Here is a 26285-nt window from a genome sequence, read left to right on the forward strand (position 1 = left end):
TTTTTAGTAGAGACGGGGTTTCACTGTGTTACCCAGGATGGTCTCGATCTCCTGACCTCGTGATCCGCCCGTCTCGGCCTCCCAAAGTGCTGGGATTACAGGCTTGAGCCACCGCGCCCGGCCAACACTTTTCTTTAAAGTACTTAGATGTGTTATGGATGAGTATTCTGTAAGAACTGTTTGAGTGCATCCTGTGTACTGACTTCAGAACTTAAAGCAGCAGACTTGATACAAGCAAGAGTAATGTTAAACTTTGCTGGAGACCTATTAGGAAACCATATAGTAGAGCTAACGTTTTATTAAAAGGATGCTTCTCTAAATTTGATAGTTCAGTAATCCAACTAAAATGGGGTCCAAGACAGATTTGCCTTAAAATGAAATTTTTTGTTTTAAAGACTACATCATAAGAAATCAAACCATTGTTAAATGTCTATATTTGTGCTATGTCCATACTTTCTTAATCATGGCAGCATTGCTTGGATGTGACCTATATTGAAGCAAAATCCATTTTAAACACTGATTTGCGGTTATGTAGATAGTGACTACTAGTCAAGTTGCATTTGTAAACATTACTTCAAAGAGAAGGGGAGAAAAGAAGTATTACTGATTTTACCGAGAATAGATTAAGATCATCCTGTTTCTTGGGTTGTAAACTAAATTGCTAGTGAGGTATATATATCTTTTCCTGAATAGTACACAAAAAGGATTCATTTGGACTCAGATTGTATTTGACTTTGTGGTATAAACTTTAATTGCTGTTGTTTCCCAACAGGGGCTTGGAAGAATTCTGTGGAGGAGTGGACAACAGAAGACTGGACTGAAGATGTAAGTGTTTGCTGTCAGATGAGACTTTTCTTTCTTTTTCTTTTTTCTTTTTTTCTTTTTCTTTTTTTTTTTTTGAGGTGGAATTTTGCTTTTGTTGCCCAGGCTAGAGTGCAGTGACGTGAACTCGGCTCATTGCAACCTCCGCCTCCTGGATTCAAGCAATTCTCCTGCCTCATCCTCCCAAATAGCTGGGATTACAGGTGTGTGCCACCACGCCTGCCTAATTTTGTATTTTTTTTTAGTAGAAACGGTGTTTCACCATTTTGGTCAGGGTGGTCTCAAACTCCTGACCTCAGGTGATCCACCTGCCTAAGCCTCCCAAAGTGCTGGGATTACAGGTGTGAGACGCTGCGCCCGGCAGATACCTGTCTTTCGGTGTTTGCTGGGGGCTTTGTTACTTGGAAGAAAGAGCCTGAGACATCTTATCTCATCTTGGCTTCTTTTTTGTCATCGTAGCCAGGGTTTTAGAGAGTTGGCTTTTTTAGCAGATGCTTCTTAGAAGGAACTTAGTGTTTTCAGGTTTTTGAGAATATTTGTTTTCATGCTTAAAAATGACCAAGTGTCAAGATGATTTGGGAAACTGGAAAAACCAAACAAGAAAAAAAGTTGAGGTGTTAGGCTGGGCGTAGTGGCTCACAACTATAATCCCAGCACTCTGAGAAGCTAAGGTATGAGGATCACTTAAAGCCAGGAATATGAGACCTACCTGAGTAACAAAGTGAGACCCTGTCTCTACAAAAAAAAATAAAAAAAAAATTACCGGCCGGGCGCCATGGCTCAAGCCTGTAATCCCAGCACTTTGGGAAGCCGAGACGGGTGGATCATGAGGTCAGGAGATCGAGACCACCCTGGCTAACGTGGTGAAACCCCATCTCTACTAAAAAATACAAAAAACTAGCCGGGCGTGGTGGCAGGCGCCTGTGGTCCCAGCTACTCAGGAGGCTGAGACAGGAGAATGTCGTAAACCCGGGAGGCGGAGCTTGCAGTGAGCTGAGATCCAGCCACTGCAGTCCAACCTGGGTGACAGAGCGAGACTCCGTCTCAAAAAAAAAAAAAAAAAATTACCTGGGTGTGTGGTTGTGCATCTGTAGTCTCAGCTACTCAGGAGGCTAAGGCAGGAGGATCTCTTGAGCCAGGACTTAAGTGCTGCATTATCGTTCCACTGCCCTCTAGCCTGGGTGACAGAGCAAGAATGCGTCTTAAAGCAAACAAACAAAATTACCAGGTGTTAAGTAGGATTGATTTTTTTTTTAAAGCTTATCTCTGTTTTGTTTGACCTGATAGCCAGCTGACACTGTTGCCCAGATTTGTGAACTACTATTCTTTAGAATATTTTCATTAAAGGAGAGTCTATATTTTGGGTCACAGTTGAAAGTAACCTGAATAGGGGTGCTCTGGTTCCATGCCCAACCTCTTCCCGTTTTGACTAGAAGAACGCTTTAAAAAAAAAAAAATTCCTTTATTCCACAGATATTTTTGAGCATATTACACTAGCTTCTGGGTACTATCAGTCTATAAGTTCTGCTTTCAGCATAGTATTTTTTTTGGAAAAAAAATAAGTTAAATAATAAAGAGAAAAAAGGGATAAATAACCCAATACCATATTTTATACCTCTTTTCTGTTTGACTATCAAGTTCTAGAACTCTTGAGTTTGGTATCTGCCTGACACAGAGTTTGAGCAGACATTGAGCAGGAAAGAATAAATGGGTTACAAATACAGATCCTCAGAACTATTTACAATGACCCAGACTTTGAGATTCTATCTTTTTCTCTGTCTCCATATGTGTTTCCATTTATGCTAACAGGACCTGCTTGGAATGAGAAACAAGACACATGATTTCTGCTTGACTTGTTTAATGACCTTAGGCAGGGCATTATTCCTTGGGTCTTACTACTCCTTCACATACAGTATTATTTGTGTTTTAAGTGGTGTTTGAACAACCCACTACCATAGATAGGTTCATTTTACCTTGTAAAAAATAAGTATTTTAATTTTTTTTTTTTTTTTGAAACAGGGCCTTGCTCTTGCTCTGTCGCTCAGGCTGGAGTCCAGTGGTGCCATCATAGCTCACTGCAGCCTCAACCCCCCAGGCTCAAGCAGTTCTCTTGCCTTGGCTTCCCGAAGTGCCAGGATTGCAGGTGTAAGCCACCATGCCTGGCCAAAATTAAGCAATTTTTGGACAAGCATTTTTTTTTTTTTTTAAACTTTGCACTTTTGCTTCCTTTTTTTTAGCAGGATTAAATCTGCCTTGTGAGGAGTGAGCTCGGTAGAGTGTGACAAAGATGAGAGTGGACATATTCATTTAGTTAGGATTTGGGGGATATTTTCACTGCTGCTACATACTAATTGAAAGTCCTTAGTGTTATGATGCCACCTGGCTCTCTAGCTATCCCTGGCTGTGCATCATACTGGTATGATGTTTGATACCTTTAATATCAGCAGCTGGACTTGATAAGTGGTTATTTAAACCAGTGGAGGGTTGGGCACTAGTATTAAAGGGAAGTCAAAGTGGACAGTCTTTGGACACCTTACCTTATTTTGAACAGAACCATCCCACATATAAATGTTTTGTATTATTAACATTTTTGCTAGGGTTTTGTTGCGAGGTGGGGTAGGAGAAGGTTGCAGGGCTAAAAGCTTTACATCTGGTTGCCTGTCAGGATCAGCAGGCATGTTAGAAAATCAGCAAGGGATCAGAAGACAGAATTCTGTGTAAATTCTAGCTGTTGACCTTCAACAAGGCGTCTTTCCAGTCCGAGCCTCCTATTTTTCATCTGTATAATGAATATCATAATAGCTGTCCTGCCTAAATTATTGGAGTTTTCTGTGGGTCACATGAAGTCTTTTGATGAACATGTGGTATCAGGCAGTATACATGTACTCCAGAGAGACATTAACATTCTGCTGTGTCAAAATATGTAATTCGTGAAAAGAGTTAACAGATAGAATTTGGGTATTTTTTTCTTTGGAATCACAAAAAATTTTAAATTTCTCTGGGGTGATACAAAGTAATGCTGATTGGTAGGGGAATAATCTAAAATGTGAATCCTAGATTCCTTCTAGATTTTAGAACAATAACTAGTCACCTCCTTTCTCCTTTTTTAAAAAATGTAATCTATTTTTTATTTTTTGAGATGGAGTCTCTCCCTGTTGCGCAGGCTGGAGTGCAGTGGCACGATCTTGGCTCACTGCAACCTCCACCTCTGGGTTCAAGTGATTCTCCCGCCCCAGCCTCCCAAGTAGCTGGAATTAATAGATGCGTGCCACCATGCCTGGCCAATTTTTGTATTTTTAGTAGAGACGGGATTTCACCACGTTGACCAGGCTGGTCTTGAATTCCTAACCTCAAGTGATCCGTCCGACTCGGATTCCCAAAGGTCTGGAATTACAGGCATGAGCTACTGCGCCCAGCCTTTTTTTCATTTTAGAGACTAGGTCTTGCACTGTTGCCCAGCTCACTCCATCCCCAAACACCTGTACTCAAGGGATCCTCTTGCCTCAGCCTCCAAGTAGTTGAAATTACAGGTGCATGCCATTGTGCCTGGCCCTTCCTTTAAAAAAAAAAAAAAAAGGCCAGACACAGTGACTCACGCCTGTAATTCCAGCACTTTGGGAGGCCGCAGTGGGTGGATCACCTGAGGTCAGAAGTTCAAGACCAGCCTGGCCAACGTGGTGAAACCCTGTCTCTACTAAAAACACAAAATTAGCCGGGTGTGATGGTGGGTGCCTGTAATCCCAGTTACTTGGGAGAATGAGGCAGGAGAATCAGTTGAACCCGGGAGGCACTTGCAGTGAGCCGAGATTGCGCCATTGCACTCCAGCCTGGGCAACAGGAGCGAAACTCTGTCTCAAAAATAAAATAAAATAAAATAATAAAAAGGCTGGGCACGGTGACTCATGCCTGTAATCCCCGCACTTTTGGGAGGCCGAGGCGGGTGGATCACCTGAGGTCAGGAGTTCGAGACCAGCCTGGCCAATATCGTGAAACTCTGTCTCCACTAAAAATACAAAATTAGCTGGGTGTGGTGGCGCATGCCTGTAATCCCAGCTACTTGGGATGCTGAGGCAGCAGAATTGCTTGAACCCAGGAGGTAGAGGTTGCGGTGAGCCGAGATCACGCCATTGCACTCCATCCTGGGCAGCAAGAGCAAAACGCCGTCTCAAAAAAAAAAAAGAAGGGAACCATTCAGGGTTTTATTACCATGTTTAGATATGTCAGTGTTTATAGTAGTTCTCATTTACCTCACACTTCTTTTTCTTAAATTGATTTAATTTGTAAGTTTCTTTCAGGCAAAAATGGATTCACTGGAAATATGAAAATATGCTACCTTGGGGCAGGCACATTGGCTCATGCCTGTAATCCTAGCACTTTGGGAGGCTGAGGCAGGAGGATCGCTTGAGCCCAGGAGATCAAGATCTGCCTGGGCAACACAGGGAGGCCTTGTCTCTACAAAAAAATTTTAAAATAGCTGTGTGTGATGGCAGGTGCCTGTAGTCCCAGTTACTTGGGAGGTGGAGGTGGGAGGAATGCTTGAGCCTGGGAGGTTGAGTTTGTAGCTGCAGTGAGCCTCAGTGATCGTGTCACTGCATTCTTGCCTGGGTGACAGAGTGAGGTCTGTCTCCCAGAAAAGAAAAGAAGAAGAAAAAAAAAACCCTTCCCACACACCGTTTTGAAATAGGATGCAACTTAGGCCATTCTTGTTGACTTGTTGAAACAGTAAACAATTTAGCACTTTTATATTGTTGAAGAAAATGAACACCTACTGTCTGATTTACCTCCTGCTTACACATACTGTCTGAAGCAGGAAGTCTGGTTTTAAACAGTGTTTCTGAGACATTTAGAGTTGATAAGAATTATGGGACTCTTTTGAGTAGCATTTTTATGTTTTCCATGTTACCTCATTAGATCAACGTTTTCCAGGCTTTCAAAGCCGAGTCCCCACATTGAAAACGTAAAAAGAACACGTATCTTTTATTAACGTCAGTTGAGGTTTCAAAAAATTTATCCTGAATGCCATAAAAGTGAGTTAAAACAATGTACATGCACGTATGTTTATTGTGGCACTATTCACAATAGCAAAGACTTGGAACCAACCCAAATGTCCATCAGTGACAGACTGGATTAAGAAAATGTGACACATGTACACCATGGAATACTATGCAGCCTTAACAAAGGATGAGTTCATGTCCTTTGTAGGGACATGGATGCAACTGGCAACCATCATTTTCAGCAAACTATCACAAGAACAGAAAACCAAACACCGCATGTTCTCACTCATAGTTTGGAATTGAACAGTGAGAACACTTGGACACAGGAAGGGGAACATCACACAGCGGGGCCTGTTGTAGGGTGGAGGGATGGGGGAGGGATAGCATTTGCAGATCTACCTAATGTAAATTACGAGTTAATGGGTGCAGCACACCAGCATGGCACATGTATACATATGTAACAAACCTGCAAGTTGTGCACATGTACCCTAGAACTTAAAGTATAATAAAAAATAAAAAAAACAATGCGCATGTATCTCAAACTAATTATGCTGAGTGAAAGAAGCGAGAAATAAAGATTTGGATACTTTTATGATTTCATTTAAAATTCTAGAAAATGCAGCCTAATCTAGTGTCAGAAAGCATGTGAGTGGTTGTCTGAGGATGCAGACAAGTGGTGGGAATGAGCGATTCCACAGGGACAGGTGGAAATTGTGGGGGAGTAAAGAATATATTCACTGTCCTAATTGTGGTGATGGTTTCATGGGAGCCTACGTATGCCAGACTTATTCAGTTATTTGGTTTGAATATTTGTGGTTTATTGGATGTGTTAGAATGTGATAAAATTAATTTTTTAAAAATAATAGAAACCCTTGGTTTAATAAAAATGAAATGCAAAATTACTCATCAATTAAATACTAAAGACATCTGTCTTTGGGGGGAGAAAACATCGATTATTTCACCTTTTCAAACTTCTTAATGACTTTTGAGGCAGGATCTCACTTTGTCCCCCAGGGTGGAGTGCAGTGGTGTGATGATGGCTCACTGCATCCTCAACCTCTGGACTGAAGCGATTCTCCAGCCTCAGCCTCCCATGTAGCTGGGACAGGTGCACACCACCATGACCAGCCAATTTTTTTTTTTCCCCCCTACAGATGAAGTCTTACTCCTGGCCTCAAGCAGTCCTCTTGCCTCGGCCACCCAGAGTGTTGGGCTTTCAGGTGTGAGCCACCATTCCTGGCCACCTTCTCAATTTTTTGGCATTTTTGGTAGCTTTGTTGATGGGTTTATTGGTATTCTCATTTTGTGTAACGACAAATAGAGAAGTGAGTCTGCGGTTGAGCCCTGGTTTGAGTGTTTCACTGTGTTGTTTACCATTAATCTCATTTTCCTGATTTGAAATCATTCTTGTAGGCTTTTCAATCTAAAATTGCCTTCACTTGCAGCCGGGCGCCATGGCTTACACTTGTAATCCCAACACTTCGGGAGCCTGAGTGGGTGCATCACTTGAGGCTAGGAATTAGAAATTATCCTGGGCAACATGGCAAAACCCTGTCCCTACAAAAAATACAAACATTAGCCCGGTGTGGTGGTGCATGCTGGTGCATGCCTGGAGGCCCAGCTACTCAGGAGACTGAGGTGAGAAGATTGCTTGAACCTAGGAGGCACAGATTGCAGTGAGCCGAGATCACGTCACTGCACTCCTTCCTGGGCAACAGTGCCAGACCCTGTCTCAGAAAAAAAATTTGCATTCACTTGAAAATTACTTGTCACTTGTATGTTTCATTTTCTTTAGAATAGCTGTTACATGAAGTGTAAGAGACTACTGATGGCTACAAATGATCAGGAAGTCTGTGTTTTAGGTTTAATAGTATATAGAATAAGATTAAATTTTTCAACTTTCCATACAGCTTTCTGAAACAAAGGTCTTCACTGCCTCATCTGTTCCAGCAGAGAATCACATCTCACCTGGGCAAAGGTAAATACTTTTTGCCATCTTATATTTGTTATTCAAAGCATTACTGAAATCTTTTGCCTCAGGAAAAGAATTTTTATTTTTGGGTCTCTTTCTATTTTTTCCATTTTTATCCAAGGCTAACCTTTATTTTACTACTACTTGGTGATCTGACAGAGTTTCAGTCATTTCCTAATTGATGTATTCCACTGATGAATTCAAATAGTAATCATTTTTGTGATTTGTTAGCAGTTGTTGCAGACATCATGTTAAACTTTTTTTTTTTTTTTCTTTTTTGAGACGTTAGTTTCGCTCTTCTTGCCCAGGCTGGAGTGCAATGGTGTGATCTCGGCTCATCGCAACCTCCGCCTCCTGGATTCAAGTGATTCTTCTGCCTCAGCCTCCCAAGTAGCTGGAATTACAGGCATGCACTACCACACCCGGCTAATTTTGTATTTTTAGTAGGGACAAGAGTTTCTCCATGTTGGTTAGTCTCGTCTCGAACTCCCAACCTCAGGTGATCCACCCACCTCGGGCTCCCAAAGTGCTGGGATTACAGGTGTGACCACCACGTCTGGCTTTTTTTTTTTTTTTTGAGATGGTCTCACTCTGTCGCCTAGGCTGGAGTGCAGTGACGTGATCTCGGCTCACTGCACCCTCCACCTTCTGGGTTCAAGTGATTCTTCTGCCTCAGCCTCCCAAGTAGCTGGGACTTACAGGTGCCTGCCACCATGCCAGGCTAATTTTTGTATTTTTAGTAGAGATGGGGTTTCACCATATTGGCCAGGCTGGTCTCGAACTCCTGACCTCGTGATCTGCCTGCCTCGGTCTCCTAAAATGCTGGGATTACAGGCGTGAGCCAGCCTGCCCGGCCTAAACTTTTTAAATGGTTGCTATTTTCACTGTTGTAGACCTGTTTTTTTTTTTTTTTTTTTTTTTTTTGACAGAATGAACTTAATACATTGTATCCTTTGATTTCTTCCTGCACCATTTATTTAGATCTTCTGGAACTAATACAGATCTCTTATTCTATTTGAGTTCTACTAGTTTTACTCTACTAGATTACAGAAAAGGAAGGAATTTATGGGGTAACAACAACATTCTTAGAATGTGCACTGAACCAAATGACTGAAGAGCATTTATTTACATTCTAGTTTTCACACTAACTCTAAACACCTTTGAAAGTGGTTTCAAAGTGTAGTGATCTGGAAAGATAAGACTGGATACATATGATACCTTAGGAATGAAGACAGTTTTGAACCTAACAGGATCAATCTCATGCTAAATGAGATGGTGATGAGATTTCATTGTAGGGAAATAAAAATGATTAACGATTATGTCTTGTAGTATATTGTTTTGAGATTGTTCAGAGTTTCTTGTTAAATGCACATACCTTCTCTGTTGTATTTATGATTCAGTGAATGTACTGGGATCATTGTCATGAAATTCAACTTGGCTATAGTCTATAAGGGAGAGGAACTCAGGGCTAGGAACTTTGCCGTGTGTCAGGAATGAGTCTTGAATTGTCCCAGAATCTGCCTGTCTCATTGACATGGTGAGAATGTCAGTTAGGAGAACTGATGGGAACTGGCCTTTGAAAGGATTGACTAGCATTCATTACCGGGTTAGGTAATCTGGCGCATCTGGCAGGTCCTACTACACTAGGTAAGTTTAGAAAAGAGTTGGTACAGGAAGTTTGTAGCTTATTCTTGTCAGGTAGTCCAAATTGCAATATCTGTCTTTCTGGGGGTGTTTTGAGAGTTCTGGTTAACAATATATTTGTTACTATACTGTGCCTTTATTCCTGAATATTTTAAAGATAAAATTATATGGGCGTGTGTATGTGTATGTGTGTATGTGTGTGTATACACACACTTAAATGTATTTTGGGATAGAATGTAAAAATTTAAGATAAATGTGAAACTTGGCCAGGTAGGTTGGCTCACACCTATAATCCCAGCTCTTTGAGAGGCCAAGGCAGGCGACTCACTTGAGATCAGGAGTTTGAGACCAGCCTGGCCAACATGGTGAAACCCTGTCTCTACTAAAAATACAAAAATTAGCCGGGCATGGTGGCACACACTTGTAATCCCAGCTACTTGGGAGGCGGGGAGGCACGAGAATCGCTTGAACCCAGGAGGCAGTGGTTGCAGTGAGCCAGGGTCACACCACTGCACTTCAGCCTTGGTAACAGAGTGAGACACTGTCTCAGAAAAAAAAAAAAAAAAATGAAACTTACTGAATTGTCTACTGCAGGTGAGGTCTTCATTCCCTAAAAATACGGATTTATTAGGAACTCTGGTTTTAGGTAATAAATTGATAAAATATTCTAGGTAAAGTGAACCAAACTTGAGAAAATTGGTTAATTTTACTTTATTGCTCCAGGTTTTCAAAGTTTATAATGTGTTAGTCATTACTCTGAAAATTTCTCAATACACCTTTTGATTCTCTTTTCTGCGAAGCCCTGCTTCAGTCTCTGTGGCTTTGTATGCTTTTTTGTGTGGATGATGCCCTCCTTTTGCCCCCTTAAACCCCATTTTCCAAAGGTTCTCCTCATTTGATTTTTAATGTAAATTCACTAATATTGATTGACTTCTCAGATTCATTTGTTGGTAAGATTTGCTTATGACTGATTCCTCATTGTTTTTTGTCTGCTTAGCATTGATCTGGTAACCTTGCTCCAGAAGCCTGTTCCTCACGGTCAAGCCTCAGAAGCCAACTCCTTTGAAACTTCCCAACAGCAGGGCTTTAGCCAAGCCCTTGTCTTCACAAATTCGCAACACAACAATCAGATGGCACCAGGGACTGGCAGCTCCACTGCTGTCAACTCGTATTCTCCTCAGAGCCTGGTAACTCACTATTATTTCAGTATGGGATTTTAAGAAATATACCCATTAGCAAATGTATTCTAGAATATGATACATGCCTTATAATTACTTTCTAAATATAAGAATATCTACAGTAAGGCCGGGCATGATGGCTCATACCTGTAATCCCAGCACTTTGGGAGGCTGAGGCATGAGGATTACTTGAACCCAGGAGTTTGAAACCAGCCTGGGCAACAAAGCAAAACTCTGTCTCTACATAAAAAGCAAACAACAAAAATTAGTTGAGTGTGGTGTTGTGTGCCTGTAGTCTCAGTTACTTGGGAGGCTGAGGTTGAAGGATCACTTGAGCCCAGGAGTTTGAGGTTGCAGTGAGCCATGATCATGCCACTGAACTCCAGACTGGGTGACAGAGCGAGACCCTATCTCTAAAACAAAACATCAGAAAATTCTACAGTAGATCTCAGTCCAGAAAACAATGATGTGGTAATTTCCAAGCACATAGCTGATGATTCCATGTGGAATTTAACTACCTGAGTTTCCTGGACAAAGATAAAAATTTTTTTATGATTTGTCGAATTCTTTCAACTGATGATCACTCTTGAGATTGAAAGCACCCCTTTCTTCTGAATAATGTTTTCTTTGGATTTTGTTTCATATTCTGTCTCTATAGTTAGTATATTCAATTTCTCACTTATTTTCCAATTTACTTAAATGCAAAAGTTTATCAGAATTGACTTACTATAAAATCATGTACAAACAGTTCTAAGTCTGCCTAGGTGCTTGTATTTTTTGCTTTTTTTTCCCTAAGACCGTAAAATAAGCTACATTTTCTTAAAATGCCAAAAGATTAACAGAGGCCCTTATAGTTTGGATGTGTTTTTATTGAAACAGTGTCATTTAGTGCTGTATGACTCTGACTTCCAATGTGAGTTAAGCTCCCATCCAGAAAGAACTTCAGGAACTGTTAGTGAAGGCTGTGAAGATAGGCTCATGGAAGTACAACCTTAGATCATAGCTTATACAAGAATGTTGCTTTAGAATGGTGAACTGAAGTTCCTACCCAACTGCAGGAAGTTCTGAGCTGGCAAGGGGAAGTTGGAAAGTTCTATGGACGCAGAACTACAGCTCTTACTAGGGATAATTATTTTAGTTTGTTGCTGTGTTTTTCCTGAAATTTATTCCTGAGAAACAATTTTCTCCCCTGAGTCAAATCATTTGTTTTACCCTGATAAAATTAAGAATTGAATATTTAAACTTTTAATTACTATTTTCTACTCTGTGTAGCCATATCATGTGTTGGGCCTGGGGACTTGGTGTTTTTAGTATCATTGGTATATGAGGTGGTATCAGTGCTTGAAGTAGGACAGCCCAAGGTTTCTCTATTTTGAGAAGGCCTAATAAAAACCCTGATTTTTAATTGAAGCACCAGAGTCTTTTCCTCCTCTGCCTTTCCCTCTACTACTGGTATAATTATGTAATGCCCTTCCTGACTTGCTGAAATCTATGCCTGTCCACTGAATTGATAAGAAGGACTTGAGTTTTCACAGCGATCTTCAGATATGTTGCTTTATGTCGTGACCAGCATGAGAATGACCAACATGAGAAGGCAGAATAAGAATTGTTTGTGTGGTGTTGTATTAGAGCAGTGGTTCTCAACCTTACAGCACTTTAAAAATCACTGGGGGCTGGGCGCAGTGGCTCACACCTGTTATTCCAGCACTTTGGGAGGCCAAGGTGGGCGGATCACCTGAGGTCAGGAGTTCGAGACAGCCTGGCCAACGTGGTAAAACCCCATCTCTACCAAAAATTAGCCAGGCCTGGTGGTGGGCGCCTATAATCCCAGCTACTCGGGAGGCTGAGGCAAGAGAATCACCTGAACACGGGAGGTGGAGGTTGCAGTGAGCTGTCGTGCCATTGCACTCCAGCCTGGGCGACAAGAGAGAAACTCTATCTCAAAAAAAAAAAAAAAAATCACTGGGGAGGCCAGGCATGGTGACTCATCGCTGTAAATCCCAGAAATTTGGGAGGCTGAGGCAGGAAGATTTTGAGATGCCAGGAATTTGAGACCAGCCCGGCAACATATCGAGACCTCATCTTGCTAAAATAAAATAAGTTGGGCATCATGGCACATGCCCTGTAATCTTCGCTAGTGTAGTCCCAGCTACTTGAGAGGCTGGCGTGGGAGGATCACTTGAGCCCAGGAGTTTGTTCTGTGGCCCTCCAGCCTGGGTTGACAGCAAGACCTTGTCTCTAAATAATAATTATTGTAAAGTAAAATCCCTGGAGAACCTAGTAAATAACAACAGCAACAGAAGTGGGGATGGTATTTCCCGAGTCTCTGAAACAAAACGTGTCTTCATCTTTGGGATTGGAATTTGGGCACTGTTTGTGTTTGTGTGTATGTGCATGTGTGCACATGTGTGTATTGTATACATTTTAAAAGTCTCTCCATTGATTTAAATGTGTAGGTGGACTTAAGAGGCCTATGCTATGTATTACCTAGGGCACGGCAGTAGTCATTGATTCAGTGATTTCGCTGTGTTGTAAAGCACACAGTGCATTTGATAAAACTAGCTGATGCATGTTAGGGATTATGTAGGATAATAGGATGAAGAGAGTCATCACCTCGGAAGCCTTCATTGAATCAGTGGACTTGAGCTGGATTTTTGCAATTTGGTAGCAACCTCAGACTGGTTTATTGGGCAACCTGAAAAAACAATCTGGAGCAGTGATAAGTAATGTTAGCACAACTGTTTCAGTATGAGCGGATTCTGTGTCACAGCTGTCTGTAACCTAATGTTTTACTCAAAGTGGAGAAGTTTGGATTTCTATACAACTGGGATATTCCTTGCCTTTGAATGTTGATAATAGAAGTAATTGTTTCAACTTACTTGTGGGAAGGCAAAGTGCTTGTTTTTGACCTTAAATGGATATGAAATGTTATTTTTGGGCCAGGCGTGGTGGCTCACGCCTGTAATCCCAGCACTTTGGGAGGCCGAGGCGGGCAGATCACGAGGTCAGGAGATCGAGACCATCCTGGCTAACATGGTGAAAACCCGTCTCTACTAAAAATAAAAAAAAATTAAAAAAGAAAATTAACCGGGCGTGGTGGTGGGCGCCTGTAGTCCCAGCTGCTCGGGAGGCTAAGGCAGGAGAATGGAGTGAACCCAGGAGGCGGAGCTTGCAGTGAGCCAAGATCATGCCACTGCACTCCAGCCTGGGTGACAGAGCGAGACTCCATCTCAAAAAAAAAGGAAAAGAAATATTATTTTTGATGAAGAACTTACATTTCAGAATGATCTGGATATGTAAAAATGTAGTTGATCTTCCATTGTCTTTTATAGTTCATCCTCTTTGGATATCGACCTGACAGGACAAATGGAGGAAGAGTAACATTATTTTCTTTGTGCTTATTTATGGAGCATATTTGGTGGTGTTAGTCGTCTAAACAGCTTGAAATGAAAATAGTGTCCATGGTATTTGCTCAACTTCAAATACCTGTGTATTGCAGTGCCTCATTTTGGAATATTAACCCTTAAGTTCAGTTCTTTGACCTATTTGATCTTGTGTGTGTGCACGCATGCATGCGTGCACACACACGAGAGACGGAGTCTCACTTTGTCACCCAGGCTGGAGTGCAGTGGCGCAATCTCGGCTCACTGCAACCCCCACCTCCTGGGTTCAAGCTGTTCTCCTGTCTCAGCCTCCCGAGTAGCTGGGATTACAGGCGTGCGCCACCATGCCTGGCTAATTTTTGTATTTTTAGTAGAGACGGGGTTTCACCATGTTGGCCAGGATGGTCTCTAACTCCTGACCTCAGGTGATCCACCCACCTCGGCTTCCTAAAGTACTGGGGTTACAGGTGTGAGCCACCGTGCCCAACCTGACCTGTATTTGATCTTGTGGGGTCATCTCACACTGATCTCTTCTTTGACTGAACATCTTGTAATCATTAAAGATGAAGACTGTGGTTCACAGATTAGGAAAATAATGTGTTTTTGTTGGTCAAGTATATCTTTGTCATGTATTTCATGGCATTCCTCTTTAGTTTTTTTAAATAATGATATTTAATTGTGAACTAGTGACATCACTTTATTTTATTTTATTTTATTTATTTATTTTTTTGACACGAAGTCTCACTCTGTTGCCCAGGCTGGAGTACAGTGGCATGATCTTCGCTCACTGCAAGCTCCGCCTCCCAGGTTCACGCCATTCTCCTGCCTCAGCCTCCCAAGTAGCTGGGACTACAAGCTCCTGCCACCACTCCTGGCTAATTTTTTTGTATTTTTAGTAGAGACAGGGTTTCACTGTGTTAGCCAGAATGGTCTTGATCTCCTGACCTCGTGATCTGCCTGACCTTGTGATCCGCCCTTCTTGGCCTCCCAAAGTGTTGGGATTACAGGCGTGAGCCACCAAGCCTGGCCAATATCACTTTTTAAAAAATTGATTTCTTCAAATTCATGGCAAATATTTCCCTTCCTTTTAACTTCTTATGTCAGAATGAGGAAGGATAGCTATATTTATTTAGTCAATTTTTATTGCATAGTAATATTTTCATGTAGTATTTTCTAAGTTATATTTTAGTAATTCATATGTTTTAGATTACAGGTTTTAACATACTTGTGAAAATACTGATGTGTTTTAAAGCCTTGGGTAGAAATTCTGTATTGCTGAGGATTTGTTCTTTTATCCCCCTTTTAAAGTCATCCGTCCTTGGCTCAGGATTTGGAGAGCTTGCACCACCAAAAATGGCAACCATCACCAACTCCCAGATTTTGGACCCATTGAAAGCTCCGAGTTTGGGCCAGTTTACCACCACCCCAAGTACACAGCAGAATAGTACAAGTCACCCTACAACTACTACTTCTTGGGACCTCAAGCCCCCAACATCCCAGTCCTCAGTCCTCAGTCATTTTGGTAGGTATACATTGTTTGTGAGTTTGCCCCCACTGAGGACGTTTCAAACTTTGGCGCAGAGTATTGACTTGTGAACACTAATGTGGAATTTGTCCAGAGATGTTTCTTTTTAGTAGAACTCTTGCAGTTTCTCAGTTAAATCAGTCTTCCTTTGTTGTACAATACCTGCATTTTTTTGTTTTTATTGTTCTTGATAGTTTCATTGTTAGTAGTAGTGGTGGTGGTAGTACATACCTTGAAGAGTATGGTAAAAGCATACAAATATGACCATCTAACACTTTGTGTAAATGCACAGACAGAATTTTCTGAGCTGTATTAGAATAGGATGGTGATAGAATGTGGAAAACTTATTTTAAGACTTTTTTTTTTTTTTTTTTTTTTTTTTTTGAGATGGGTCTTCCTGTGCTGCCCAGGCTAATCTCCATCCACCTCCTGGCCTCAGGCAGTCTTTTCATCTCAGCCTCCTGAGTAGCTGGGATTACAGATGTGCACCACTGTATCCAGCCTAGACAATATTTTACTCTATTATTTTATTTTAGTATTATTTTTTTGAGTCAGGATCTTGCTCTGTTGCACAGGCTGGAGTACAGTGGTGCAGTAGCGCGTCACTGCCATCTTGACCTCCCAGGCTCAGTTGATCCTCCCACTTCAGCCTCTCTAGTAGCTGGGACTACAGGCACATGCCACCACTCCTGGCTGGTTTTTTTGTATTTTTTTATGTGACAGGATTTTTCCATGTTCCCCAGGCTGGTCTGGAACTCCTGCACTCAGGCGATCCGCCCACCTCGGCCTCCAAAAGTGCTGAGATTGCAGGTGTGAACCACCACGCCCAGCCTGGACAGTATTTTAACTCACACTCTCATGCTTTCTCATTCTAACATTTCGAAGTATCAGCTATGATTTCATCAAGCTTTACAATCTGTGGTTTGTATTGTAGAGGCCCCATGTATAGACTGGATGTTTTCTAAACTAAACTCCCACAGAAATTGTGACATTAAGCCACTATTCCCCACCAGCACTCACATGCCACACTGTATTAAGGAATAGCAGGGGATTTCATTAATTATGGAACTGGCCATGTGGGCTGGTTTATGGTTAGGGCATATAGCAAGACAGGGAAGCATATTTCTCTGTTCTGTGAAATGACTTACTGTGTTGGAAGTACCTGAGACCACTCCTGAGTTTGAAGTGATATCTACCAAGGGAAATCATTAGAGACTCAGTGCCCAAAGTTTTTGTTGGGACAAGAAACGTAGGTACCCTATGCCTATGTTTTTTGTTATAACAAGTAGCAAAATTACAGTTTCCTAGAAGGAAAGCAGATGTTGAGCATAAACCACATCGTTTATACAGACATTCTTAGCACAGTGAGCCACTCTAATAGGTTGGTGTGTTGGCACCCTTTGCCAAGTACATACCAGCAGTTCAAATTCTCAGACACTAGCCAGGGTCCCGTCATCAAGCAGGCCTTTTTGAGAGCAATTGTAGGTCCCTATATTAACTTTTTCTGCACACATAACTAGTGAGTGATAGGACTTTTTTAGATAGAACCGTGGTATTCCCATATTCTTTATAAAGCCTATGGATTTGGTGCATGCCTATAATACCAAGTTCAAAAATGGGTGCATCTAAACCAGATGTGTCATTTGTTTTTTTAAATTAAATTCTATTCACACTCAGCCAACTGGGCATGGTGGCTCATGTAATCCCAGCACTTGGGGATGCAGAAGAAGGAGGATTGCTTGAGTCCAGGAGTTTGAGACCAGCCTGGGCAATGTGATGAGACGCAAAGGCTAAATATTAGGTTGTTGTACTCTGGCCCCATAGAGAAAAAGATGGCCAACCTGTGTCCCATATGGTAGAACTGGCTTTTCAAATCAGTAGTGAAAAAACAGTTTATTAAAACTGGATATCTAATTGAAATATGAAGTTGGCTCTCTATACCAAAATGCCAATAGGTCACAATAGTTAAACATAAGTAGTGAATCTAGAACTGTAATAGAGAAAACACAGAATAATTTTTTTGTTGTTCTGTGTGAGGGAGACCTTTCTAGGTATGGCAGAAAACACCAAATTAGAAGGCAGACAATGAAGAAAATACTCAATTTGTATAATAGACAAAAAGAGTGAATTTCCTTAACATATAAAGAGTAAAAGCAGAACAACAAACAGGTTAAAAAACTGGCTAAAGAGGTAAGAACACAGTCTATAAGTAAAGAACACTTAAGTATATGAAATGATACTAAGCACATTTATATCACTTTAATTTGTATTTTTTAACGCCATTTTCCACCAATTGAACCAGGAAATTCAAAAGTGTTTGGTATTAGAGTGTGTTAAAAAGGATGTGTCCTATCTGTGGACAGTAATTTTATAATATTTGTCAAAATTCAAAATATACCCTGTGAAGGAGCAACTTTATCCTAGCAGTTGATCCTACAGGTATACTTGTACTTAAAACATCTTACATACAAATATATTCATTAGTGCATTGCTTTTAATAGCAAAAGATTTGACCTAAAAGTCCATTAATACAGTACTGGTTTTATGAAATGATACCTATGTATACTAGATTTCTGTATAGTCATCAAAATGAGTATGAAGTAGCTCTTTGCACATTAATGTGAAACACTCAATGGAAATTAAATTATTTGTGAGACAGTAAGATATATAGTGTGTGTATATATATGTCTGTCTGTCTCTCTGTATATAGTGATATAGTATCTCTGAAAGAGACATTCAGGAAAACTGGGTATAGTGTTTGCCTTTGTGGAGCAAGTATGGGAGGGTAGTGTGGAAGAGAAACTTAATATTCGTCATACATATTCTTGTATCTTTCGGATTTTTTTGTTTGTTTTTTGAGACAGAATCTCGCTTTTTCGCCCAGGCTGGAGTGCAGTGGCGCGATCTCAGCTCACTGCAAGCTCTGCCTGCCAGGTTCACGCCATTCTCCTGCCTCAGCCTCCCGAGTAGCTGGGACTACAGGTGCCCGCCACCACGCCTGGCTAATTTTTTTGTATTTTTAGTAGAGACGGATTTCACCATGTTAGCCAGGATGATCTTGATCTCCTGACCTCATGATCCGCCTGCCTTGGCCTCCCAAAGTGTTGGGATTACAGGCATGAGCCACCGCTCCTGGCCATCTTTTGGATTTTGTGACATTGTGTATATATATACATCAATTAGTGCAAAAACTTAATAATTTTTTTTTTTTTAATTTTCGAATGAGACAGGGTCTTGTTTTGTCACCCAGACTGGAATTCAGTGGTACAATCATAGCTCACTGCAGCTTTGTACCCCTGGGCTAAAGCAATCCTTCCACCTCAGCCTCCCAAAGTGCTGGCATTATAGGTATGAGCGACTGTGCCTGGCTCAAATTTTTTTTTTTTTTTTTTTTTTTGAGACTGAGTCTTGCTCTGTCGCCCAGGCTGGAGTGCAGTGGCCAGATCTCGGCTCACTGCAAGCTCCGTCTCCCGGGTTTACGCCATTCTCCTGCCTCAGCCTCCCGAGTAACCGGGACCACAGGCACCCACCACCTCGCCCAGCTAGTTTTTTTGTATTTTTTAGTAGAGACGGGTTTCACCGTGTTAGCCAGGATGGTCTTGATCTCCTGACCTCGTGATCCGCCCCTCTCGGCCTCCCAAAGTGCTGGGATTATAGGCTTGAGCCACCGCGCCTGGCCTCAAATTTTTAACAGTTATGTAGAAAATCCATAAAATAGGCCGGGCGCGGTGGCTCACGCCTGTAATCCCAGCACTTTGGGAGGCCGAGGCGGGCGGATCACAAGGTCAGGAGATCGAGACCATGGTGAAACCCCGTCTCTACTAAAAATACAAAAAATTAGCCGGGCGCGGTTGTGGGCGCCTGTAGTCCCAGCTACTCGGGAGGCTGAGGCAGGAGAATGGCGTGAACCCGGGAGGCGGAGCTTGCAGTGAGCCGAGATCGCGCCACTGCACTCCAGCCTGGGCGACAGAGCGAGACTCCGTCTCAAAAAAAAAAAAAAAAAAAAAAAAAAAAAAAAAAAAAGAAAATCCATAAAATAATAAAAGTATGATTCTCCGTTAGCTAATGGTCAGGTGTGTATAGCACCACAATATTGTTCTCACGAGTTCATCACCCCCTATGTTTAAACATAAACCAGATCTCTCTGGATAGGAAACAAGGTGCGTGCCCATTTGGGAACTTTTCCCGTTTATCATAAATGAGGTGTTACACGTAGTGTGTGTGTAAAACCTAAGAAATTCAGCTGGAAATGATTTGGAGAAATTGGTGGTAATGGAACACTTCATGATAAGTAACAATTGAGGGAGTTTGAAGCCATTGTGCCTCATTAATTGCTGCTTACTTTTTTTAGACTTCAAATCTCAACCTGAGCCATCCCCAGTTCTTAGCCAGTTGAGCCAGCGACAACAGCACCAGAGCCAGGCAGTCACTGTTCCTCCTCCTGGTTTGGAGTCCTTTCCTTCCCAGGCAAAACTTCGAGAATCAACACCTGGAGACAGTCCCTCCACTGTGAACAAGCTTTTGCAGCTTCCCAGCATGACCATTGAAAATATCTCTGTGTCTGCCCATCAGCCACAGCCCAAACACATCAAACTTGCTAAGCGGCGGATACCCCCAGCTTCTAAGGTGAGCATTTCATCATGAAGGTGAAATTATTTTTACATTCAGGCCTAAAGGTGGAATTGTTTTTACATTCAGCTCAAGTAGTGGGATACTAAGTTTTGGAAACTGGGATACAGTGTTTTTCAAGCACATAGCTTATTGATTGCATAATAAGGATATGGCCATTTCTGAGTGACCAGACTAGCATTAGAGGGAGTGGGTTTGTGCTGAGAGCCACAGATCCTTATTTCAAGTATAGATTTGAAGATACGGCTCAGAGAACTGTTGTTCTTGAGGGTTTTGCCATATCCCATAGTTGGAGGATGCATGGTTCCTTGACCAGGTGATACTTTCATCATTGGTGAGTCCCCAAAAATAGAGTAGTCAGCTCAGTGTTCACTCCCCACCACCATCACAACTCCCCCCCATTGCTCTTAGATGCAGGTGGTGATATTAATGCCAACCATTCCTGTTTAACTTTTAATTTCTCCTTTTTTTTTAAATGAGACAGGATCTCACTGTGTTGTCCAGGCTGGTCTTGAACTCCTGGGTGCAAATGATCCTCCTACCTTGGCCTCCCAAAGTCCTGGGATTACAGGCGTGAGCCACCATGCCCAGCCACCTTTTAATTTTTCTTAGCTTATTTCTTTTCTTTCTCTTTTTAGAAAAGTCTTATTCCTTTTTTCTCCTTGTTTCTAATTCCTCCTTCCTGCCAGTATTGCCTGGGAACCTAAATGCTTGTTTGGCTCTGTTACAGGCCTTTGTGACCTGGAATCTGTGACCTCTGCTCCTGACATGACAGCTTTGCTTTTTCAGATCCCAGCTTCTGCAGTGGAAATGCCTGGTTCAGCAGATGTCACGGGATTAAATGTGCAGTTTGGGGCTCTGGAATTTGGGTCAGAACCTTCTCTCTCTGAATTTGGATCAGCTCCAAGCAGTGAAAATAGTAATCAGATTCCCATCAACTTGTATTCGAAGTCTTTAAGGTACTGAATTTAGTCCTTCGTTATGAAGCAAAATAGACCCTAAGAGATCACCTGGTGGAAAGAATACATCCTGTGGTAATAGATTGTCCAGCTGTCCTCAGTGTTTATCCAGACCTTCCATCATCTCCATGAGAAACCCCATACCTGTAGCAGACAGTCTCAATTTCTTCATTGCCCTGCCCCTTAGCAACCAATAATCTGTCTCTGGATTTGCCTACCTGGACATTTCATATAACTGGAATCTTGGAATATGTGGCCTTTTATGTCTGGTCTTTCACTTAGTATAAGTTTTCAAGGTACACCCATGTTTAATGTAACATTTTTATTGCCAAATATTTCATTGTGTTGATACACCACATTTTATTCATTAGTTGGTAGACATTTGGGTTGTTTGCTCTTTTTGACTATAGTGAATCGTGCTACTGTGGACATTTGGTTTCAAGTTTTGCATGCTTTCTGTTCTTCGGGATGTATATCCCAGGAGTAGAATTGCTGGGTCATATGGTAACTTAACCATTTGGGAAACTCCCATACTGTTTCCACTGTGGCTGTAGCATTTTACATTCCTACCAGTAGTCTGTGAGGGATCTAATTTCTTCACATCTTTGCAGCAGTAATTTTCTTCAGTGGAATATTTTATAAATACAAAATCTCAGATTTTAGTTTTTTTGTGGGTTTTTTTTTTTTTTTTTTTGAGATAGAGTCTTGCTTTGTTGTCCAGGCTGGAGTGAAGTGGCATGCTTGACTCGCTGCAACCTCTGCCTCCCAGGCTCAAGTGATCCTCCTGCCTCAGACTCCTATGTATCTTGGATTACAGGTGTGCACCACCACGCCCAGCTAATTTTTTAATACGTTTTATAGACACGGGGTTTCGTCGTGTTGCCCAGACCAGCCTCAAACTCTGGAGCTCAATGAATCTGCCTGCCTCAGCCTTCCAAAGTGCTGGGATTACAGACATGAGCCACCATGCCTGGCTGACTTTGTTGTTGTTGTTGTTTTAGTTTTTCCACATTCCAGAGGCAAAACCTGATACTTGTTTAAGTTCCCTTTTTAAAGATGGTCTCAAACACCTGGATTCCTTAAAGAATCTTCTTAAGTATTCTTTTTTTTTTTTTTTTTTTTTTTTTTTGAGACGGAGTCGCAGTCTGTCGCCAGGCTGGAGTGCAGTGGCGCGATCTTGGTTCACTGCAACCTCTGCCTCCCAGGTTCAAGTGATTCTTCTGCCTCAGCCTCCAGAGTGGCTGGGATTACAGGTGCCCGCCACCATGCTCTGCTAATTTTTGTATTTTTAGGAGAGATGGGGTTTCAGAATGTTGGCAAGAATGGTCTCAATCTCCTGACCTCAGGATCTGCCCACCTTGGCCTCCCAAAGTGCTGGGATTCCAGGCGTGAGCCACTGTGCCCAGCCTAAGTATTCTTAAAGATGTCCCCCTATCTCTCAGTAAATTAGGTGAGTCTCATTTGGGACAATAAATTGATGAAGTAGTTGCATCTCTTGAAGCTGTTTATTTTTATTTTTTTCATGAAGCTATTTAAAGTAACAAAATTATGTTGAATATCTTTGACTCTTTTCAGTGAGCCTTTGAATACATCTTTACCAATGACCAGTGCAGTACAGAACTCCACATATACAACTTCTGTCATTACCTCCTGCAGTCTGACCAGCTCATCACTGAGTTCTGCTAGTCCAGTAGCAACTTCTTCCTCTTATGACCAGAGTTCTGTGCATAACAGGATCCCATACCAAAGCCCTGTGAGTTCATCAGAGTCAGCTCCAGGAACCATCATGGTAAGTGGTATTTTAGTTTTTTTCTCATAAGATGTCTGTCTTATTTGGAAATTAATGTTTGGTTAAATTAATGCTTCTTGGATATGATTTTATTTTACAAATTGACCTTTTGGGTAGAATCCTTATAGTTCATTGAGTTTGTTTACAGTGGGCATCTCTAGCACCCATGCTCTTGAGTGTGTGGATAGATCCACAAGTTCATACACTTTGTGGAGAAAACCAAGCATCCACGTATTATGAGCACTTCGGCTGTAGTACTGGGTACTTCTACATTGTCTGAAATATCTCTGAATATTTCTTGTACTGCTTTCTCTCTGATTGCCCCATTTGCTTTGAATGTATTTGCGTCTTCATCACTGTTAGGTATTTTTGTGTTAAAATTGTGTATTCCCTACCTAGCTTGTTAATAATACTGGACTGTAGATAAAGGAACCAGATCTATTTTTGATAGTTTTAAAGTGTTACCCTTCTAGATTCTTGCTAGCTGCATATCTGGTGGTCATTGCCAATTGTATTGCTTTCTGTTAAGTTCAGATGTACCAATATCTCCTGAGAATCTTAGAAGGAAACTTAAAAAAAAAACAAGTAAGTATACACATTTCTGCTAGGCCAAATCAGCTGTTTTTACTATTTTCATGTCACACTAGTAATACCTGAACATCATTCTCTTCCAGAAAATTAAAATAATATGGATAACACTACAGGAATACCTTGCAGATACTGCAGGTTGTTTCAGACTACTGCAATAAAGAAAGTTGTGCTAATTTTTGGTTTCCTAGTGCATATAAAAGTTACAATGTGGATATCTTAATTAAAGATACTTTATTGATAAGAAATGCTAAAAATTAATATGTGAGCATGCAATGTGAGCAATTCTGTGGGTTGTTTGTTTTTTGTTTTTGTTTTTGTTTTTGTTTTGAGACAGAGTCTCGCTCTGTCGCCCGGGCTGGAGTGCAGTGGCCGGATCTCAGCTCACTGCAAGCTCCGCCTCCCGGGTTCACGCCATTCTCCTGCCTCAGCCTCCCGAGTAGCTGGGACTACAGGCGCCCACCACCGCGCCCGGCTAATTTTTTGTATTTTTTAGTAGAGACGGGGTTTCACCGTGTTAACCAGGATGGTCTCGATCTCCTGACCTCGTGATCCGCCCGTCTCGGCCTCCCAAAGTGCTGGGATTACAGGCTTGAGCCACCGCGCCCGGCCGGGTTGTTTGTTTTTTGGGGGAGTACAGGGTCTTGCTTTGTCACCCAGGTTAGAGACCAGTGGCGCAATCACAGCACACCGCAGCCTTGACCTCCCGGGCTCAGTCAATCTTCCCACCCTAGTCTCCCAAAGAGCCTAAACTACAGACATGCATTGCCATGTCTGCCTGCCTTTTGTATTTTGTTTAGAGACAGGATATTGCCAGGTTTTGAACTCCCAGGTTCACGCAATCCTCCTATCTTGGCCTTCTTCCAAAGTGCTGGGATTATAGGGTGAGCCACCACACTGGGCTCTTTGTTCCTTTTATCACTTGACATTATTTTGTAAATATGACATGATAGCTTAGGATTTCAGCTCAACAACTCAGCAAACCTGGATATATATATCCCAGGTTTCTGAGTAAATTTTTTAAGCCAACAATTTTTATTAACAGTACTGGGACTTGATAATCCTATGAGTAAATCCAAACCCTTGCCCCACAAGAACCCCTCCTACCATATATACACCCTCACACACACATTTGCAGCATCTTACTTGGTGTAGGCAGCTGAGAAAAAGTATAGATATACTTCCAGTTTAGGAAGAAGACTTTCTAGAGCCAAAGAAACAACTACACTGTGGTTGTTCCTATATTAAATCTGCCTGCATGCATCCGATGTCTTAACTGCATTTGAATGAAGGAATCTTGTTGTCATCGCCTTCTTCCTCCTCCTCCTTTTCTTCTTCTTTTTCTTCTTTCTTCGTCTTTCCCCTCTCTCTCTCCCTTTCCTCCCTCTCCCTCCTTTCCCTCCCCACTCCTTCCCTTGCTCCTCCCCCTCCTCCCTCCTACCTTCTTTCTTCTCCTCCCCTCCCTCCCTGCCTTCCTTCCTTCCTTTCCTCTTTCATCCTTCTCCTCCTCCTCCTCCCTCCCTCTCCTTCTCTTCTTCATTTTGATACAGAGTCTGGCTCTGTCACCCACTGAAGTGCAGTGGTGCGATCACAACTCCCTGCAACCTCAGCCTCCCGAGTAGTGGGGACTGCAGACACATACCACCATAGCCGGCTAATTGTTTTGTAGAGACGGGGTTTCACCATGTTACCCAGGCTAATCTCAAGGAATCTTGTCTTAAAAGCACCCAAATGGCTGAGAGCATTAAAAACACATAGGAATCTGGGTGCAGTGGTTCACTCCTGTAATCTCAGCACTTTTGGAGGCCGAGGTGGGCAGATCACCCGAGGTCAGGAGTTCGAGACCAGCCTGGGCAACATGGTGAAACACAGTCTCTACTAAAATACAAAAATTAGCCAGATGTGGTAGTGCGTGCCTGTAGTCCCAGCTACTACTCGGGAGGCTGAAGTGGGAGAATCGCTTGAACCCAGGAGGCGGAGGAGGTTGCAGTGAGTGGAGATCATGCCGTTGCACTCCAGCCTGGGCGACAGAGCAAGACTCCATCTCAAAAAAAAAAAAAAAAAAAAAAAAAAAAAAGGCATAGGAAATCAGATAATGTTTTTAAGCTATGTTTTCTGAGGTTATGCCACTCTAATAAGACATAAAATCACAAACAGGCATAGAATCTTGGAACATATTAGCTGACCAAAATGGAACTTTCCATGTTTTGTCTTTTTCATCATTCCCTTCAACTAAACATTCAGAAAAGTATTTGTGTGCCTTGGCCGTCTTGATGGATCATCCTCCTTTCCTTCTTCTCTTCCCCTTCCACAGCCCAGAATATCCACAGATTAAAATTACCTTCTCAGAGATGTTTTGACAGAAATAAGTTAGAGTCTATATCCTGACAGATGGGCACTAAAACAAGAAAAACCATCTGAACTATGGAAATTTCAATGACAAGCTTGTTTGTTTGCTTTTTTTTTTTTTTGAGATGGAGTATTGCTTTGTTGCCCAGGCTGGAGTGCAATGGAGTGATTTTGGCTCACTACAACCTCTGCCTCCTGAGTTCAAGTGATTCTCCTGCCTCAGCCTCCCGAGTAGCTGGGATTACAGGCATCCATCACCATGCTGGCTAATTTTTGTATTTTTAGTAGAGACAGGGTTTCACCATGTTGCCCAGGCTGGTCTCGAACTTCTGACCTCAGGTGATCTGCCCACCTTGGCCTCCCAAAGTGCTGGGATTTCAGGCATGAGCCACCGTGCCTGGCCAATGACAAGCTGTTTTTGTTTCAGCGTAAGTTTTTGAGAAGCTCATCGTG

General features: G+C 42.0%; 1 protein-coding gene and 1 non-coding gene across 3 annotated transcripts in view; both read left to right on the top strand.

Moving 5' to 3' along the window:
• UBAP2 (ubiquitin associated protein 2) overlaps nt 1-26285 on the top strand; it is a 113950-nt gene that overhangs the window by 65274 nt on the left and 22391 nt on the right. Inside the window, exons 10-16 of one of the 2 annotated variants that reach the window (XM_050760743.1) lie at nt 773-825; nt 7727-7794; nt 10430-10619; nt 15302-15515; nt 19870-20144; nt 20937-21106; nt 22682-22895. In XM_050760743.1, coding sequence (XP_050616700.1) covers nt 773-825; nt 7727-7794; nt 10430-10619; nt 15302-15515; nt 19870-20144; nt 20937-21106; nt 22682-22895 — 1184 coding nt within the window. The remainder of the gene's footprint in view (nt 1-772; nt 826-7726; nt 7795-10429; nt 10620-15301; nt 15516-19869; nt 20145-20936; nt 21107-22681; nt 22896-26285) is intronic. The other variant, XM_050760745.1, reaches the window with a different exon arrangement.
• Nucleotides 11062-11143, top strand: LOC126938183 (small nucleolar RNA SNORD121A). Its single transcript, XR_007720007.1, has one exon. It is a non-coding gene; the product is annotated as a small nucleolar RNA SNORD121A (small nucleolar RNA).

Source organism: Macaca thibetana, chromosome 15 (genome assembly GCF_024542745.1).
Source record: "Macaca thibetana thibetana isolate TM-01 chromosome 15, ASM2454274v1, whole genome shotgun sequence".
Classification (NCBI taxonomy): domain Eukaryota; kingdom Metazoa; phylum Chordata; class Mammalia; order Primates; family Cercopithecidae; genus Macaca; species Macaca thibetana.